Source organism: Cololabis saira, chromosome 16 (genome assembly GCF_033807715.1).
Source record: "Cololabis saira isolate AMF1-May2022 chromosome 16, fColSai1.1, whole genome shotgun sequence".
In the NCBI taxonomy this organism is placed as follows: Eukaryota; Metazoa; Chordata; class Actinopteri; order Beloniformes; family Belonidae; genus Cololabis; species Cololabis saira.
This window is the reverse complement of record NC_084602.1, coordinates 16746318-16767499: the sequence shown is the minus strand read 5'-3', so window position 1 is coordinate 16767499 and position 21182 is coordinate 16746318. Positions and strand designations below refer to the sequence as shown.

The following is a 21182-nucleotide window of genomic DNA, read 5'->3' as shown; positions in this document are numbered from 1 at the left end:
ATAATATTCAGAAAACACACGCAGAAAAACATATAAAAAGTAATTTAATATTTCCAAGAACATAATGGCATAACATGTTTGTATAAAAATATTATAAGAGGTTGAATGTAAGTTAACTGTGGGGATAAATAAAGTATTATTGTATTGAATTATGTTGTTTCACTTCAGGGAAATTATGATTATTTGTTTTTCAAAAGCAAATTCCTGAGGACAACTGGTAATTATTTCACCAAGACTTCTTAGTGCCCCTCTTATACTACTTTTGTCTCTGGCACGCAGGAATGTGGATTTGGTGAAGGCAAGAAGTTTGTGTCCTGAGAGCAATGAGGTGGTGCTGGTGCTTGAGGGACGGGAGTGAAGGTGAAGGGGGGGGTGCAGCTTCTTGCCTCAGTCCCATCAGCCACCTGCAGGAAAGTAAAAGGGTCTGCTTTTGAGCCTGTGCGCTCCACCGTGGCAGATGATGTTGACGGAGCATGAGACAGAGTAAAGGCCAGACAGAAGGGTCAGGGGAAAGAGGGGGCACAATGTAGAGACACAAGTGGCTAGCAGCGGGAAGCTTTTGTCTCGTTTTGCTAGGAGAGGGATAATTAAATGTATTCCTTTCTTGTGAGCTTGAGACTTAGCTTCCTACAAACCAGATGATTGTTGCTTTTAAATCATCCAAATAAGAATATTACACTGGAACAAATTATCTATTCCATCAGTTTCACAAATACCATCCCATCTTGATCCTATTTTTCATAGTTTATTGGTGCAGCCATTGAAATATTTTACTCTATATCTTAAATCCTAATTGATAAATGATGCCGGAGGGAAAAAATCAGTAGTGTCAAAGTTTCCTTCCATGTCAGAGGATTATGAAAAGTCTGCTAATTTCTTAATGCAATGTTTGAATTCACCGATTAAAGCATTCACCAGTCATAAAAAATATTCAAATTAGAAATTCATCCCAATTCCAGAGGTTTTACTTACGTCTGTATGCCAATATCAGTTGTATAAGCTCACCTGAATATGTCAATCGGAACTGGTTCGGTCACAAAACCAGTTTGTGACAGCTGTGACCAGCCAGATGTGAACTATGGAGGCAGGGGCCATTTTTGTAGACTAGCATTTGGAAAAACTGAGCTTTACATCAATATGATATGAAGGCACTTGTGCACTGACGAAACAACCACAAATAACCTATGGAAAGAACAAAGACTATTTAACTCAGTGGATATTGGCCAATTAAAACAAAAGTTTCACCTTATCCCCCCAAAAAAGATCTTACCAGTAGACTTTCATCATTTATTTCACTTTCCAGTTGATCTTTGGTGTCTTGGCTCACTTTGTGATGAGAGTTTTGAGCAGCAACATTATTCAGAAAAGCTCTACATGCTGCTTACACACAGGTTTGTGAATAAATTGTGAATATCTTATTGGTCTTAGAAGCTTAAAACACTGGTATATAAGAGAGAGGGGAACATAACAAAGAAGAGCAAATGCTGTGGTTTTTTGTTGCAATTTTAGTGGAAGGAAATACCACCCAGGGAATCCAGTTCAGGTAAAGAAGCAGCAGGCTGATAGCGACATGTGAGATGGCACTGAACAGAGCCCTGAAGTGCGGTGAGTCAGCGCTTCAGTCACGCAGGAGTCTTTCCCCGAGAGGTTGCATGTTGATCGTTTCCTTGTCATTACATCCTGAGTCAGAACTATGGAGATCCATCTGAATCGTGGCTGTCTGCCAACACCGCATCAGCATGAGCAACGGCACAAAGATTTTCTGATAAATATTGGTAAACCAGGGATACATGAAAGTGATGCTGCAGTCGGGAGCACAAGTTAGTTGAGAGGAAAAACACCAGTGTGATAAGAACCCTGAAAGTAAAGTCCTCTGCAAACAGGAAGAGCAAGGGGACAGTTTTTAGACTATTTATAAGCAGTTGAATTGTACAACATAAAGCTGCTCCATCCTACAGGTGAAACACCGTAGAGGCAACACTATACTATATGCTTACTTGTTGTATAGTTTTAATGAATAAAAAAATGTTTTTAATTAATTAAAAAATAACAACTATAACTGCATTTATTATCTTAATTGTAACATAATCGAGATGGTTCAACTATGCTAAGACATCTTCAACCTGAAAGATGGAAATTTGTTACATGGTAAGATGTGGCATCACATTTCTCTTTGTATAAAGCAGAATTCAGGCCATTTGATGTAGTCATGTTTTCATTAAATATCTAACCCTAATATCGCATTTTTGTACTAAATAGTACACAAGTGAGAGTGAAATTGCAACCTGAGGAGTCGCTGAACACCAGTGGGTCAGACACAGTTCAAACTCAGGGCTGGGTATAATCCATAGCTTGTTTGAACAACTTCGGAACATGTTATAGTTGTTGCAATATCAAATTTATGGCACTTTTGCTCACAGACAACCTTTTTAAGAGCCCCAAAGATACAATAACTTAATTCCAGTTTAAAGCAATAAAAAAACATTATTCTAATGAATGGAGTCATTTTGAGACTTCATTATGAAATTACTCTATTTGTGTTGTACATGTAGGCCAACTTATCTATAGGTAGATTTTGACAAACAACATTAAATACGATTTTTTTTAAACCAATACAATAATATATAAGTGACCTGTGACTTATGAAAACATAAATAATTCTGTCTTTGCTTGAGACCATATTTCTAGGAATTTAAAGTCTAGAAAGTCTAATAGGACAGTCTTTTCACTTTATTTTACTTGCCACGTTTTCAGGAATTAGAGTAGTTCCTCAAACAAAACCTGAAAGCAACAGCAAGACAAAACTAGTCTTCGTTGTCTTGAGGGACCAGCTCCTGTCAGTTTTGGAAAATGCTGCATTTACCACGTAATTGAAGATTTGCTGTTGTTGTGCGGTTTGTTGATCAGAAATACATCTCTCAAACTGCTCTCTTCAGACTTTATGAGTCTGCGACTAAATATATTCATACAAGCTTAAAAAAAAGGAGTGCAGGCAATCAGCTGTACAGCGGATATTTATACCTCCAACTTGTGCCACATGCCGTTTCTATGTTTGATGGCACACTGGGTGGAGACGACGTCACCATCAGGCCTTTCACTCAAAGCTGCAGGGACGGATACAAAAGAGTTCTGTGGATCACATATGGGCAAGTAAATACCCATAAACGCACATATGTTATGTGGCGGTTGTTGTGCTCATGTGTTTATTCATGCTCCAGAAAGACTTTAACCTTAGGTTGTGCAGAAGTGGCATCGATAACAATAACAACCAAGAACTTGTACAAACCAGCGCTGGTATCTGATCGGTTCCCTATCTGCCGATACCCAAAGTTCACATCTCTGAATCAGTCTTGGAAAGGAAAATAAATGTTGTTGGAACATATGTAGCTTAAATATGAGATGACAGAGACAGAAAGACTGAAAATAAATAAGCTTATAGTTAGGAATAGTGCAGGTAACCCAAAACGTGCTGTAGCTCTAAGCCTATAGACTGCTGGGGGACATCCCATAATGCATCTTTCCTCACTCTATACTCTATTAATGGTATCATCCTAGTTATTAACCTGTATTTCTTCTTCACAGCAAGCGTTTCTGAGCTGTTCCGTCCTCTTTTCTGTCCCTTCAACCTCCAACTGGGCGCGGTTCTTGGTCCCCCTTTTTCTGAGTCTGGCTCTGCCAGAGGGTTCTCCCTGTTGATATTTGAAGAGGAGTTTTTCCTTTCCCCTTCCTGTCGCCTGGTGCTTGCTCGGGATGGAAGAAAAGTTTTGATGCAGCCTGTTGGTTCCTTTAGCAAAGCAGTTATTATCGTTGTTATTTGATCGGCTTTATATTAAATGGACTCATTTGGAAAGAGCTGAACCGTATTGTTGAAGTGCCTTATTTGTATTCGTAAAAGCCCCCCCCCCCCCCCCCCCCCCCCCCCTCCTGTTTTGTTGTTAAATATGGTTAAAATATCTCTTACAAGACTCACATTCCAGGAAAATGTTGCCGTGGTGGAAATGATTTTATGTGTTCCAGTATGAGACTGCAGTGGCTATAAAAACAGAGTTTACATTGTCGTTTTTATTCTGTGTCAAAGGATAGAGTTTAAAATCTTACTGCTGGTCTACAAAGCACTGAATGGTCTTGGACCAAAATATATGCTGGACTTGTTAGTTCCCTATGAAGCTCCCAGACCCCTGAGGTTCATCTGGATCTGGTTTGTTGTGGTTCCCAAGAACCAGAACCAAGCAAGGTGAGGCAGTTCAGTTATTCTGCTCCTCACCGGTGGAACAAACTTCCTGTAGACCTGAGGTCTGCTCCAACTGTCAGCTCCTTTAAATCAGGGCTAAAAACATTACTGTTTACTGAAGCGTACTCTATTTAAAATAAATACTTACCTGGTGTACTCTACTGCTGTTATTTTTAACAACTTGTGCTTTTTATTATCTTACATCTTTTCTTATCATTTTATTTCATGTATTTGTTATTTAAGCGTACTCTTAAATTGAATACTTTCTGAAAACCGCCAATGAGATGTGTACCTGCAGTACTCTGCTGCCCTTAGTTTTCAGCAACTTGTGCTTTTTATTATTTTACCTTCTTTTCTCATAATTTTATTTCATTTTATTTGTTATTTACTGTCTAATTATGTCTTGCCGCTTTTAATGTTGATGTAAAGCACTTTGAATTACCTTGTGTTGAATTGTGCTATATAAATAAACCTTGCCTGTGAAACTACACAGTAGGTCCTAATGGAACCTTAACATCCATTGAAAACACAACATCTCTGTTTTACTACCATCAGAGAGCACAATAAGTGCACTGTATGCACTCTTTAAAAAAAATTCTCATAAAGGCTAGATTTGTGGGGTTAATGTGATGTTCCCACCAAAACACAAAGATTAAAAGAAATACAGTGAAAGCGTTGTGAAGTACAACTCTAACAAGTATTTACATCAAAATCATCAGAAAGGGTGGATTTTAAATGCATCTCTCTACCAATACCTTCTGATAAATCCAGCCAAATGTTTACATGGTTCTCTAACAAATAATGTTGGGACATTAAATATTTTTTGCCTGGTATAATAATCCCCACATAACACACTTAACCTCATGTCTTTAAATGTGTCTTTTAGTGCCCTATAAATAAATCTCGCCATGTTCGTTCCCCCTGTCAGAGTCCCAGCCCCCCACCTTCAGCTGCACCTGTCACCTGGGGGCCTCTGCCTACATTCAGGATCAATTTACATAACCTCATTTAGCAGTTCACAAATCAGAGCCATTAAGAGCTACTAACAGGAACCAAGGGTTCTAATTTAGCTTGCCTTTCATAGTGGGAAAATTGTTCAGTTCAGGGCTACAAATAAAGATTCAGGTCTTGCCTTTGATTGTTGATTGTGATGGTAAATGTACAGATGATTAGAACAGATTTTCCCCCCTGTATTGATTTCCTGCCAAAACACAGCAGGCACTGGTCCTGCACTGGGAATCCATGAGAGGAGGTGAGTGTTAGACATCATGATTTGCACATATACGGGTTTATGTTTTAAGTATAATTTAATATTTATTGTATCTGCTGTCCATGAGCGTCAGCGCGGCTAGTGTCATTCTTTAATATTTATATTTGCACATCAGTCAGAATGCCTCCCAGTAATTTAAAGGACGTTATTGTGACTTAAATGCTTTTGTTTACATTTGTATGGGAACGCGCCCCAGCGCCCAAACCAGCTCGGGACTCGTGAATAGCTCAAGTCAAGAGCTGAAAAATTATTTTCAATCTGCATTCAATTTGGCAAAGATGGGGCTCATAGAGTAAAGAGGCTGATTCAGATTTCCACTTGTTCACCTCCTAAACTTGGTGCTGCGGCATTGTGGATGTGCTTTTACTGTGGGGGCTTTTTTAGAGAGGGGGGCATGTTTAATTAATCAACAATTCAGCACCCATGTGTTTGCACTTCAGGCTGTAGGATAAGGAGGATGCTCTGCACGATATGCATCCAGCCGCCTACAGATTTTGTCTGTTGCAAAATGCGATTGCATAACATCAGTCATCAGCAGGCGGATGAGAGGTGCAATAACAATAGGCCAATGGGGTTGGCAAGGTTTAAACCATGTGCTCTGAGAGACCCAGACGTGCGTATAAAAGCTTTCGGGGGGTCAAGTCACACAAAAATAAAAAATAAAATGTATGAGGTGGGATTCAGTAAAGTGGCCCTGTCCAGCTTTGGTCTAGCTCGTTTTTAGTATTTTCACTTGAGGATAATTTATTACAAGTGTGCAGAGCAGGTCCATGTGGGGGTTGGGATCCAGCAGAATGGTGCTTGAAAATGCTATAGCAACCAACAAGAGGTTGTGGGCCTTTGGTAAAAGCAACTCCGATTGTGTAAAAAGGAGGTAAGATAGCATACTGATCATGAGGGTGAAGCATGCTTTACAACACTCAGTTAAACAACAGAGTTTAGCCGTTCGTATCCAGCCCCAACTACATAAAGTTCAACAAAAGTATTGTGGAAATCAATTTGCAGTTTTTATTTCTAATCTTATAATGACCGAACCAGGACTGCAGATGAAGAGTTATGGACAGCTTGACACTACTGACTGTGCTTCTACCAAAAGTCCCATCCAGAGATTAAATGAAGGGAGTTGGACACCAGCCATGTGTCTTATCCATCATTGCTTAAAAAAGGAAGAAAGAAAGAAGAGGGGAGACAACTGCTGTTGCTGCTGTGTAGCCTACACAAATTACTTTTAATGAACATGTAATTAATGGAAATAGACTGAACAGTTTCAAAGCAAACAACGATTGGAACTGATTTGCATTTTCCTTTTTTTTTTCTTTTACCTCTCCGATTCCTTTTGTCAGGCGTCTCTATTGATTTCTGCCTATGTGTATCGCTCCGCATGTGTTTGCCTTCATTAGGAGATAACGGGTTCCTGATTACTCCCATCCCTGGGTTTAATGTTGCTTAATGTCTACTTTGTTCCCGTGTCATGCTGGAGGGCAGCTAGAATAATGTGAGAGTGGGTGGGCCGTGATTGGCCCGTGGTAAGGCAGTAGTGTTTAGGACGCCGGCTGCAAGAGGATCAGTGGAGAGGTTAGAAAAGCAGAACCTTTTGGGCTGGCTGAATCACAGCATGAGTCTGATTCTCTCGCGCTTTTACCGCTGTTTTCTGTTAAACTGCCATTTTACTATCAACAACTGACACTCCCGAAGCGAGCTGCCCGTCAGCCTTACATCCCAGAGATGTGCGCGTCACGGGCAAGTGGTTGACATTTAATGCGCCTCCATGCAGTTGCGCCCATGGGGATTTGGATATAAGCCCCATTCTTTTGATTTCCGTTCATTTAGCCCCCCAAATTGTCCAAGTAAGAAATCACATAGGTTACATCCTACGGAGCAATTCAGCCGCCGGAATTACATACAGTGACAATTGGCCAAAAAATGAGAACTAGTGAGTTGCGGGCAGAATTGCATGTTAGCTAATTGTTAATTTAAGCTGCTCGCAGTGAATAATTATGTCAGCACAGCCAAGCCATTTGCATGATGGACCAGCCACCTGCCTGAAGGCGCTGCCAGGGCAAACTATATAATTACTGAACAGCAGTGGGGCAATTTTTGACTGTCGCCCCTTTTGTGTCACATGAATTCCTCGTAATGACATATTTCATTAGGGGGGCAAATATCACCCCTCCTCCCGTGTCTGAACAAAACACGCAAGTCTCAACAGGTCCTAATATACGGGCCCTATTTACATCCGCCTCCAGTCGGTGTTTTTGTGAACCTACAGTTATGTGCGTGTCTCCTGTGAGTTAAATGGACGAGCTGCGCCTTTTCTCGGCTCGGCTCCGCGCGCGCGTAAAAATGGACAGGTCTTTTCTTAAAGTGATTGCTGCCTGAACTCATTAAGCTGTCAAATGTCTAGGCTTTAGGGATCTTGATTGCTTATTGTGTAGCAACATTCAAGGAATTTTTTTTCCTCCTTTTTCTTTTCTTTTCTTTTCTTCTGCAAAGAGACGGATCCAGCCTCTCCCCGGAGAGTGGGACTGCTGGACTGTTGTATTGTACTATCCTCAAGTTTCCCCAATTTTCTTGGCAGCATGCCTTAACTTTTTTACGTCAACAACTAATCAGAAGCAAGTGCAACTGTTTCATTAGGCGATTTCAGTGGCACACGGAAGCAAAGATTGGACTATATTAAGTGGATATTAATCACTTTATAAACTGATGTTGGCTGTCTTGCGCGTAAAATCTTAATAATTAAAGTTTTAGCTTTCATATAAATTTGTAAACAGCATAAAACTAAACAAACCTAAATACAGTCCAAGTACCTCAAAGCTGCACTTGAGGTACATCACTTGAATAACTGCATCAGTATTGCAGACATAATTTTTCTAAGTAAATCCTTTTAAGATTTATTAAATAATTCACAAGTGGCCCTTTTTATGTCATATAAATTAATTTCTATTCAAGTTCTTACCAGATAAAAGACAGCCTTGGGCTATTAAAGCCTTCATTACACAGAGAGGTGATTGCCTGAGGCCTATAGAGCAGCAGCAGCACGGTCCGTGTGGAGGGTCTGCTGTTAACGGATTTAGTGATGGCTCGCTGCTTTCTAAAGGACTCCTGCTGGTACTGTACACAGACATGACAACTCTGCCTTTGTCCGCTCTCATTTAATTGACATGTTTAATGGGAGCACACCCACATAAGGAAGAGAGCCCCAGCACATAGTCTCAGACAGAAACATACATTTTCTCGAATATCTTTACTGATGAAGACTTTCTGCTCAGTCTTTATTGAGAGAACACATACAAGGGTTACTGAGATGTGAACTATGTGATGAGTAAAGTTGACAGAAGTTAAAGGGGAAAGAAGTTGAAGATGCTGGTGGTGCTGGCCTCTGGAATTGATATTGTAATTTAAAAACAGTTGAGTGAGGTTGCTTTTACAGGGGGAAAGGAAGAGGCCACACGGGTCAGGTCAGTAATGCTTAAAAGGCAAAATGAGATTAAACAGAACGTCTCTACCTTTGTGTGCAAATACCACAGTTCTTTAAAAAAAGAAGATACAAAAGAAATAGCATATTTATCAAAATAGAAAAAAATAGATCACAAGACGTATTGAACTTCAAAAACTGAAGAAGAGTTTCACTGCTTTGTGGGAAGGAGTACAGCTCAGCAGTTTAACAATATTATTTCCCATCATTGAAAAGACTGTTCAAACTCAACAGCTGCATCGGGTTAAATAACCTGAAAACTTTCAGAGACCTACAGCGGCCTTCGCAAGGTTGAAAACCAATAATGAATGAATCCAGACTGTATTGAAGATGATTATGCTGCAGTGAGAAGACATTTCTAAAGAGCATTTTCATGGAAAATAAATACAAATTATAGCTACAGTTCATGCAATTTGAACTTTATTGTGTAAAGAAAAAACTGACATATTAACAAGGTCATGAAAAACTGCCATCGGAGCTTGGATGGAAAACTTTTCTGTGGCCTGGGAAATCAAAATTCTGCATTACTTTTGAAAATTGGGGACCATTCAGTGTATTATTGCTTTACAGAGCAAACACTGGAATCTGTAATTGTATACATTTGTATTTATGTGAAGCCCCATTGAGGGTGAAGGATATATATGGATTTTGAAAAAAACGATCTTGCTATCCAGATAATATCCTGCGTACTTCAGCAAAGCAAAGCCAAACAAGCGTTACAACAGCATGTGCCCTTTGAAAAAGATTCCTGGCGTAAAACAGGTCTTCCCACAGTCAAGGCCTGTCACCCACTGAAAACACTTGCTGTATTTTAAGACCAAAACTACAATAAATTACATACTGCATTGCCGAACTATTTCAGGGAAATCTGAGGTAACTTTTCTCATCTTTGGGTGATTATTTATGGTAATGTTGTCAAAAGCAGATTTGATGTGAGAATGTGATTTAAACCTTACCAACTCTATTGGCTTGTTGCCATTGCACCTCTTTTACACTTGATGAAGACTGATCTTATACAAGCACATATTTCAATGGCTGAATGCATATCGTGCAGAATTTGAATTTATTTTTGGAAGCCATTGGATGCAGCATCCTCCAAAGAGGGGAGGGACTATCTGGCTTGTTACTGGTGCTAATCCAATACATCTCTGGTGGTATGAGGGGTTTCTGGGTGCTGAACAAGTCTGCTTCTGCCTGGTGTACAGACCTTTCACCAGCTGAAAACACACAAACACACACACACACAAAACCACAAAGAAGACTAAGAACTGTTGAACAGCAAAACTCCAGTAATGGATCTCTGCAGCTTCCAGATATACATGAACCGTTTAAAGACAATGCTGCACAGCAATAAACATTGCCCTCTCCCAACTTTTTTGAGACAGGTTATTGCCATCAAATGTATCATTTCCTATTCTTAAATCGGCACAAATCCTCAGTTCAAAAAACAAACTAACTTCCAATTCAATATTGTTGGCTGTGTCCCGATTTAAATCCAAGGGTTATTGCTTCAAGATCCTGGTCGTAATTTCAGTGTACTTATCCCTATTTTAACCTCATTAATACTTATAGTAATTAGTCCTATATGTGCCTTTTACAATAATTTGAAACCCAATCTGGGTTTTACAGAGATAAAATAGGAACACAAAGTGAAGTGATGACGGCAATATTAGTGCCTGCATTAGCTCAGGTAGATAAAGCCAAGAAAGTAATTAATTAGCTTAGAAGAAGAGTGCCATCAGTGAGTCAAGGAGCACTTTTCAGTACAACTGTCAGTGGAGATGATTGAACTGACTTTTCTTTTTTACATTACCATTGTTAAATTGTATATATATATATGTATATATATATATATATATATATATATATATATATATATATATATATATATATATATATATATATATTTATACATGTACCTTTTATTGCAACTGTGTCTCAAGGTCTTTAGTTATCCTTTGTGCACTTTAAATCCATCAAGGTGTGAAACTGAAGCATTTGTTGATGTTTTTGAAAAATCTTTATGCAATTATGTGGTTATTGCACAAAAGCACTCATTAACCCTGCAGTTTTTGAAATGCGAAACAGACCAAAGTCCAAAGAAAATTAATTCAGTCTACACTGACCAACTTCAATATATTCATAAAATATCTGAAATTTAATGAGAGCAAGATGCTCAAATAAAATTTGGGAAAGAGGCAGAAAAAACCTAGAAATTAATTGCATTAATGGGAAGTTTTTCCTCCAACAGTGGCCTGGTGCCTGCTCAGAACGGGGCGTTGTATCACAGAAAAGTTGGGAAAAGTTAGTCTGTTGGTTTCTTCAGCAAAGCAATAATCATTATAGTGATTCTATTGGCCTTGTATTAATTTGACTACTTTATGACGAGCCGAACTGTACTGTTGAAGTGCCTTGAAACAACACTTGTCATGATTTGGAACTATATAGATAAATCTGTTTTGAATTAAATAAATATATAACATTATAAAATAATAAAAATTAGCACGGTATCTGTTAACAGGTGGGTGTCAAGATGGGTTATAAACAATGACGGAGACTTAATATTTCCTATAATGATGTTCCGTAGCTCACAACTTTGCGCCAAAATCTACCAGGGAATCATTGATTAGTTCAAAAGAAATACTTCTCAGAGCAAAATTGAAAGGAGCTTTGCTCTTTCAACCTCTACATCACACACTCTTCTGAGAAGATTCAAGGAGTTTCGAAGAATCTCTGCAGGCAAAGACCAGGAACACTGTTGTATGTGTGTGACCTCTGATACCTCATTCATCCAATGATGAGATGAGTTACCGTCCTACTCTGATAAACAGCCTCATGGACACCAGAATACCTTGGAAAACCATTGTCACAAAGCAGTCCATAAACCTGTAAGACACAAGGAAGAGTATGTGAACTCAGATGGATAAACGGACTGTGGACACGTTCTGTGGTCAGAAGGATTCCTTTTCCCCTGGCTTTTGGGAAAAACAATGAGTTTTAGAGAAGAAGACCATCCAGGCTTGTACCTGTTTAGGTGGGAAGGCCATGTCTCTGATGGTTTGGAGATTCATCACTGCCCACTGAAGGAATGACTTATTAATGTGTAAAGATACCATGTGTATGTTTTTTTTAAGTCAGAAGCAATTTCGTCTAGAAAATGCCAGACCTCATTCTCCCCATCTTACAAAAACATGGCTTCATAGACACAGAGTGTGCTCGACTGGCCAGAAGTCTAGATTTTTTTTGTCTTATATTGATAATGTATGGAGCGACAGTAAGGAGAATCACACAACTGGAGACTGTTCAGCAGCTGAACTCTTGAATTAAGCAAGAATGAACCCAGATTCCTCTTTTTAAAAACTGCAACAATCACTACGCTAAGTCTAGAAAGGATTTTGATATGTTGTTAAAAAGAAAGTTGATGTAACACAGTGATAATAAGTATGACTCTGTCACAACTTTTCATTCTTTTTAATGTGTTAGAATTTTTTAATGTATTAATTTTTTCATTTTATTCTATTCTGATCATTTTTGAGCTGGGATAGGCTCCAGCAGATCCCCAAGACCTTTTACAGGATAAAGTGGATAAAGAAAATGAAAATGAATTATGGAATTGGAATTATGGAATTATCATTTGCCTCTATCAAATGTAATTTCGTGACAAGACAGGGAGAAGACAGCTAATTCCATCCAGTGTGTAAAATAATAAGGAAATATATCTAAACAGGCTTGATCTTTATACACATTGAAATTAAGTGACATGTTGTGTTGTTGCAACATGTCATGAGACAAGCACTGCTACAGATACCACGATGATAATACATGCCCACTTCTTTTTATAATCACATTTCAAATATTGTATTGAATGCACCCTTTCTAAAGGAAATTCCATCTAACCTAATCAATTACTATATTAGTGTTTGAAGCTAAAGATAATCGTAAGTTTCTGAACGTTTATGCAGATGATACCCTTCTAAAACTGCATTGTTTAGATTTGATAAGCTTATGAAACACCAAAGACAGGATTTCTCTCCAACAGGAGAGAGAGAGGTCTGTGTCTATGTTTGTTAAAATAAGAATACTTTAGGATTTTGAGGTCTGTATATATTTTGAGGTCTGTATATATATATATATATATATATATATATATATATATATATATATATATATATATATATATATATATATATATATATATATATATATATATATATATATATATATATATATATATATATATATATATGTATGTATGTATGTATGTATGTATGTATGTATGTATGTATGTATGTATGTATGTATGTATATACCAATAAATAAATAAAAATGTCTTCTCATTAAATGAATGTAAAAAGGGAATATTAGGGAGTAATGTTGTTGAAAACAAAATTGATTCAACTTCATGAGCAACAGTGCTTATAAGGCACTCATTTTGCAGGCTCCCTCAAATCTTATTTACATTCAGACAATGACTGAAAGATGCAGGTTGAACAGAGATTGAAAGATTAGGCTTAAAGATCTGCATCAGTCTCTACTCACATGTTCATGAACAAGAAATTTAACTTTTGTTACTAGGAATTATTTATTTAACATGTCATGTCAAAAACATGGATAAGTATTTTTTGGCTCTTGAGGCTAGGTATAAAGTCTGTTAAGTGTACTGAACAGAAAAATCAGGTGATTTGTGCTGTTTTCCCCTCCTAGTATTATTGAAATGAAGTTAAATTGCAGCCAGTCCCAGATAAATTTTCTTCAAAAGAAACAAAGCCAAATGAACACTGAAGATGTAAAAAATGCACTTTGTTCATCAGAGGGAGGGCAGAGAGAAAAGACTCCACTCAGCCAGCCCTGAATGCTGCATTTCATGCCTGCAACAATTATGCTCAAAGGTCAAGTATTACAGCATCTTTTGCTCCGCTTTGCATGCAAAGTATTTCGGTTCACAAATGACCCTCGTTTGCGCTCTTTGCACAACGACTTGAAAAACCAGATAAATGTAGGACAATTAAAGATTTTTTCTGCTAGCTCACAATAACATTTACCAAAGGGGGTGATTGCAGTTGCTGCGTAATTGTCGTTTTTCAAACGCACATTAATGCTGGGGTCTGTTGTGATGAAATGTTTAGGAACTTAAGAAATTGATGCAGGGCAAATCTGTTTTTTAAAAAGAAGATGCATTCATTTTATGCTGTTAAATCAAAGTGGTTGAGAAATTTAAAAAAAGCATTTGTAAACATACAGTTGTCAAAAGTTCCTATTTTTCTGTTGCTTTTAAATTGATAGGGCTTTCAGCACCGTGGACAGTTCGCATCTCATACGCCGGCATTTTTACAGCACAACAGACATGACAAAAAGCCACATAAAACATAATGTCTTTAATATTAAGATGGGCAATCTAAAATGCACTAACATATTTTGGTTTATATTGAGCACTTAAAAATAAAAAATCTCATTGCAATTTAATGCCAGGAACCAAGATGGTCACGGGAAAAAAAGAAAATAAACTATATATATATATATATATATATATATATATATATATATATATATATATATATATATATATATATATATATATATATATATATATATATATATATATATATATATATATATATATATATCAGGCTATTGTTGCCTGACTGATATTCATAAGTCGCATTTTTTACCTTATTGGTAAATTGCTATATCACTTGGACATTTAACATGATTATGTGAGTGAAACTTTTGTTTTAGAACAATCAATTAATATAATATTAACATTGTTGTTATAACAACAGGAGCGTGACAATATATCCATCTAAAAGTGTCCTGACTTCCAGTCAGCGTGCTTATGGCGCCGATATTTGTTCCACAGGAAACAAACATTAGCTAGGAAAAGGGGTATTTTTGTTTACTATAAACTATAAAACTAAACAGCTTTCATATATATATATATATATATATATATATATATATATATATATATATATATATATATATATATATATATATATATATATATATATATATATATATATATATATATATATATATATATATATATATATATACACACACACACACACACATATATTATTTAAACTTCATATTCAGGCTTATCCCTCAGTGACGCAGAGGATCTCCTGTTGCTAAAGAGGCGAATAAAATTCACCAGCTAGTCACTAACTCAAATATGATTACCTTGAGATTAGAGACTAATTGCTTGGGGTTCATGAAGACAGCCCACCATAAAGCCAGGGGGACTTGGGGAGTTGCTCTGTGGGTTTCTACAAAAGAGAGAGATGAGAGCACACACGCTTCGAACAAGTAATTCTGAACAGCTACAAGCTGCACACAAAGACCACACACTGCGCCAAAGACATGTTAATGTAATCCCAAAGTTCTCACTTCTCTACAGAACAAAACCTGCTCTGCGAAATATCTAAGAGAAGATAGTTTCCGATGCTGCTATGGTTTAACTCAAAAGTCTGTAAAAAGGTTTTTCTTTCTTTATTCCCCCTGTCCTCTCCCCCCCAGGGACTGGAGGCCTCAAATACTATTGCTTTGGGCAAAACTTGAAACATTTAATTGCAGAAAAGACGCAAGCGTGGTTTTGTATCTTAATCTTGCTGGAGAAAAACGGATTCTTAGTGTATTTTGTCCCACAAAAAAGGGGGGTGGGGGGCAGAAAAGTGGACGTGGTCTTGATTTGCACTGACAAAAAAAAAAAAAGATCCAGATGCATTATACTGCATTTCGTAGTATATCATTCAACAACACATACGCTTGCAGCAGCAGGTTGGTGTTTGATGAGGGCCCAGCAATGTCGCCGGATAATGTAAATGTCAGGAAATAGAGATAATAAGCAAGAAACGCCTCTGTCGATCAACCCCAGTGAACCCATGCAAGACTTCTTTCAGAGTCAGGTGCAGACACATGAGCCCCGCAGGATTATTGTGGCTGCATGTGAATTATGATCCGTGCAGGTTCTTCAACAGCAGAGTGGAACAGGGCAGTTTTGTAACTTCTTTTTGGGAAGACAAAATTTTAATAGTTAAAATTTATTGTGGCAAGATCTATAGAACAAGAGGCAAAGCTATAGGAGACCCTCGATCTTATGTGAAATATTTAAAGGTTAAAGTCCACGTCGCCTAGAAAGTGTTTTTTTTTTTAATTAAACTGCACCAAAAGAACGTTAATCTCAAGACAAAGCATTAAAATCCACGTAAATTTTACGTTTCATGTCTTGGAAACATTTTTAATAAAATGAAAAACAGTTCAAGCTAAAACCAAAGACGCACCTGGTTAGAAATGAAGGGTTATCTCTCTTTTGTTATCCAAAATGATAAATCATTTCGAAGATTATGTTCTCCAGACTGACATTCAGCCCTGCTGAAATTAAAACGAGATGATATGACATCGCTGAATTGTGGGGAAAAAAAAAGCTTATTTCGTCCTTAACGAAATTGAGGCGATCTTCCTCCGTCGCTTAGCAACCTGACTGTAAACTGTTAGAGATCCACATCTCTATCGGATAGCTGGAGAATAGACTCTAATGTTTATTTTGGGCTACATTTGAGCCTATTTATTCAACTAATTTTAGAGAACAATAAATTATTGTGTTCCTTTTCGTGGTCATTGAAACATATAACACCAAAGAACATAAAACCTGCCTTTAAAATATAGTAGCCTATTATCTAAAGAAAATTGTTTGCGGACACAGGTTTGTTATTGACGCCCGATACAATCCATCTCTGGATCATTCCTTTCAGTTCCCTGATTGATTATTGATAAAGCAGCCTAAAGAAAGCTCTGCGTGCGGCGTCACTGGAGAAGAATTCCGCGCTGTTTGGTCAGGGATTTCCACGATAAGCTGCTCTTTGAGCAGCGTTCGTGTTTGATGTCAGGAGCCGAGAGACCTCACCTTTGTGACTCACATGGTGACAAAACACACATCAAGGAAGAGAAAGGAGAAAATATAGCTCAGTCAGGCTGAGTTAAATATGCAGGGCGTTCTTGCTTGAACTCCGCTTTATGGGGGCAATTTTTAGTTTTCATATTTAAAAAATGAATCCAGTTGGAAAACAGACCTTGAGATATGAGTTAGACTTCAGATTAAGAGTCTTAGTGCTGATAGTGGTCGGCTTTGGAACACTGTGAAATCTATTTTATTTTGAAAATGTTAACGAAGAGTATTTTGAAAAATCTGCCCCATTCTATACCAAAAGAAGAAAAAAAAAAGAAAATAAAAAAACAGCAGAAGTATTTTCATTAAAAAACGTAATAATACAATTAATAACATCAATGACCTCATGCCGCACCGCTTTCCTTTTGTGGAGCTGTTGTTGAATTCCCTCCAAATGACTAAATATTGTACATAATTTATGAGCGCATCTATTGAATTATTTCACAAAAAGCTTATCTGTCTTCTTTCCATAATTTATTAATATGACTATTTCGTAGCAAGTCAAATATCTATATAAGTTACAAAGAAATAAAACGTACAAATACCAATGAAACGACAACAAACCGGCAAAGCGTCAAAAACTTTGTACAACAAAGAGCTAAAATTCAAACCTTTTACAGAAATATACAAGCTAGCTCTACGTCTCACATTAATTTCAGTTAGAAATTAGAGTCGTCACGTGTGTTTGTGGCGGTGGCTTTTACAGCGCCGTGCAGTCCAGTGGCGTGCGTCCTTGTTCTGGTTCAGTTTCCCAACTATATCTCTACTGACTCTTCTTTTGTTTCAATATAATTTACATAAATAATTCCCAAGTCTTTAACATCCGAAGTTTCTGGGAAAAGAGGTTTGATTTTTCCACACAAGTCAAGTTTCCTTTCAAGAAGCGCTGCGGTCTTTTGTTCAGATGCGCGCTTTTACATTGGGGGTTCTGAGTCTTGACGGAGAAGAGTGTCTCTTTATTTTTCATTAAGTATATGATTTAAATCATAGCAGGCACTTCCTGTCACCACGTCCTGCCGTATAACAAAGCCGAACATTGCAAGGCCGAGCCGTACTCCGCGCCGGGTGAGTTGAGGTGGGAGAGGCCGGCCACCTGGCTCTGCATGGAGGGCGGGCTGGAGGAGTGCGGTACCAGGTCTGGAGAGTGGCCTGTGCTCCCCACCTGCTGGCCCTGGTGCTGCCCGAGGCCGGACGCGTTGTTGGACATGATCATGACATTGCCCCCCTGGTGGTGCGTCTGCGCCGAGGACGTGGGCGTGTGTCCGGCGCTGCCCTGGCACGGCTTCCCGTCCTTGACCAGCACCGGCACGGCCACTCTCCGCGGGGACTGCTGCTGCTGCTGGCAGGAGCCGCCCTCCTGCTGCATCTGCTGCTGGGACACCTTGTCCTTCGCCTGCCGTTTCATCTTGTAGCGGTGATTCTGGAACCAGATTTTCACCTGGGTCGGGGTGAGGTGGATCATGCTGGCCAGGTGCTCCCGCTCCGGCGCCGACAGGTATTTCTGCTGCTTGAAGCGTCGCTCCAGCTCGTAGACCTGCGCTTGGGAGAAGAGCACCCGTCGCTTCCTCCTCGGGGTGCTGGACAGGGAACCCATGCCTTTACTGACATCTGCCAAGGAGCCGAGGCTGCCCATGCTGCCCATGTTCATGCCGGACGACGAGCCCATAAACCGAGAAACTGGGAAAGAAATGGAGAAGAAAGATTCAGTAAACACCACCGTGTGAACGAGAACCAATATAAAATTAGATTCGGATTATATAATAATTAGTTTAATCAGTGACGCATGTAATACTAGTTATCAATCAAAACAAACCAATAATTTATCCACATCTCTGTCTTAACGGAAAATTTCAATATCAACATTTTGTAGTAGATAGCCTATCAGAAAATAAAAGGATCAGAATGAGATCTTATTTTAAATTACGGTTGAGAGAAAAACCTATTCATGGATGCTCGCAAGCATTTTTCCAGATGTGGATAAATTACACGAATTCGATGCGTAAGATTTGTCGATTTTAACTGGAGACCTTAACACCAGGGACGCAGCGACAATTAAGGATAAAAACCAGATCATCGCGGTGCGTAAAACCTGGATTTTAGCCAATTACGCACACCGATGCAGAATACTCACTCGTGGAGAACCGCGGGTCGGGGTTGGCTCCGTACCAGCCGGTGGCCGTGGCGCTGCCTCGCATGCCGTCCTGGTACGACGGCAGGTCGCTCATGTTGCCCAGGTTGCCGTTACAGTAGCCCCCCATGGCCGTGTGCGACAGCTGGGAAACACCTGCCGCCGTCATGTGGTAAGCCGCAGACACGGTCCCATTGTGACCCATGTGGTGCTGCTGCATGGCCGCTTGAGAGACCTGCGGCTGCCGGTAAGAAGTAAGAGGTGCCCCCAAGTTGTTGTTCTCCATACTTACTTTCTTATAGCTCTCCTCGAGGGGACTCAAGATATCGGAAACTGAAAAAGGAGTTGTATGCTTAGGGCTCATCGACATTGTTTTGGGGCTGGAGAGGGAGAAATTAGAAGGCAAGGCAATCTCTCCTCTCTCCTTTTTTTTTCCGGCCAAAGCCCCTCTGTTCCTGTTGTCTCAACGTCGATCCTGGTAGATGAAGACGTAAGGAGAGCGCCTCAAGTCCGCCTTAATTGGATTGAGTGGAGCTCGGTGCGGGCTCCGGTTTGTTTTAGCTGGGTGCCAGGTTTAAGGCTACCATCAGAGGCGGGGCATCGGCAACAATACAAAAAACAGCTCTAGCCTTCTCTCGCCGAGCGCAATATCACTTAGAAGAAGACGCGCTCCCCTCCCACTGACAGTAACAGAAGCGTCGCTGCGGCCGCGGTCCGAGCGCCAAGTTTGAGACTTGTTGCTGATAAACAGCTCGGGACCGCAGTGACCAACAATGCACTTTATTAACTGTAGTGATGTTTACGAGGACCTCTTGATGAAAGGAGGCCTATATGGACTTGAGAGTCGGAGAACCACTCACTCCTCGGCAGAACTCCTGACTTTTAATGGCCACGAGGGGCCTCCAGTGATTGCAGGATTGTTTGTGTTATGCCTTATGTATACTCAGACATGCAAAAGTGCACTTGCAGGGAGGGAAAATGACTGATACTGATAAGTAAATAAATACACATCCGCGTGCTAAGTGGCTGCGTAAATGATTAACCCCCCCGCCCCACTTGCTTTTTTTACCCCCTTTTGATATCATTGGACGCAAAGCAGCGTGCTACCGAAATTCAGATACACGCGCTCGTGTAAGAGACCCGGTGGGGGAAAAAAATAAAATAAAATAAAAAGGTGGGGGAATCGAGTCTGGAGGAGGAGAGGCTCTCATGTGAAGTTAACGGTGTTCAAGTAGCTGCTCTCCTGCAGCACAGCGCCAGGTAGCCCTCAGCAGCATCTTGCCTTAATGCTCAAGGAGCCATTACAGTTTAACCCAGTCATCCGACACATTTTACGAACAGGTAAGAAATGCTGCTTTCTCTCTCTCTCTCTCTCTCTCTCTCTCTCTCTCTCTCTCTCTCTCTCTCTCTCTCTCTCTCTCTCTCTCTCTCTCTCTCTCTCTCTCTCTCTCTCTCTCTCTCTCTCTCTCTCTCTCTCTCTCTCTCTCTCTTCTTCAGAAAAGCATTGCAGTCAAGGAAGTGAGATCTGATACGTCCAATTTGTGCACACATAATTTTACTTATTTCACTCCTTCAACATTATAATAGATGTTATAGTTTATTTCACAATGTTGTTCTGGTGGAATCCCGCATGAGATCTTTCTGTGGGAACTTTGCATGTTCTCTACGTGTTTTCTCGAGAATGTGTGTTCCTCCCCTGGTCTATGTGGCCTTGTGATGGACTCGTGCACCTGTGCACGATGTGTGCCCCAGGACATTGCTGTTGGGACAAACCCCTACAGTAAATATTATTGGAGAATAATAACAATAATAATGATGATAATAATTGCTGTTTGCTTTTGATGACAAGGAAGGCAGCTGTCAACCATGATTTTTTTATTGCCCATATATCTTCAGATAACATAGCTATAGATAATACATGTATTATATATACTTATATATTATAAATATATAATGATATTATATATATATATATATATATATATATATATATATATATATATATATATATATATATATATATATATATATATATATATATATATATATATATAAAATTGTCCTTACTGTGACATTAATGACACTGAAAATAGTTCCATTTTCTATTTTATTGTCCTCTGTATCATG

The 21182-nt window shown here is 39.1% G+C and overlaps 1 protein-coding gene across 1 annotated transcript; it reads right to left on the bottom strand.

Annotated features, from left to right (window-relative positions):
- Positions 1 to 17235: 17235 nt before the first annotated feature.
- On the bottom strand, positions 17236 to 19518 carry nkx2.1 (NK2 homeobox 1). The gene is made up of 2 exons (XM_061743452.1): positions 19059 to 19518; positions 17236 to 18604 (listed from the first exon to the last, which is right to left on the bottom strand). The coding sequence occupies exons 1-2, from the start codon at positions 19423 to 19425 to the stop codon at positions 17931 to 17933; spliced, it is 1041 nt and encodes a 346-aa protein (XP_061599436.1). The 5' UTR covers positions 19426 to 19518; the 3' UTR covers positions 17236 to 17930.
- Between the last annotated feature and the right edge of the window lie 1664 nt (positions 19519 to 21182).

Coding starts and splice junctions, on each gene's coding strand:
- nkx2.1 (XM_061743452.1), bottom strand. CDS start 19,425: ATGTCGATGAGCCCTAAGCATACAACTCCTTTTTCAGTTTCCGATATC. Junction 18,605..19,058: donor CGACCCGCGGTTCTCCACGA/GTGAGTATTCTG, acceptor TTTCTTTCCCAG/TTTCTCGGTTTATGGGCTCG.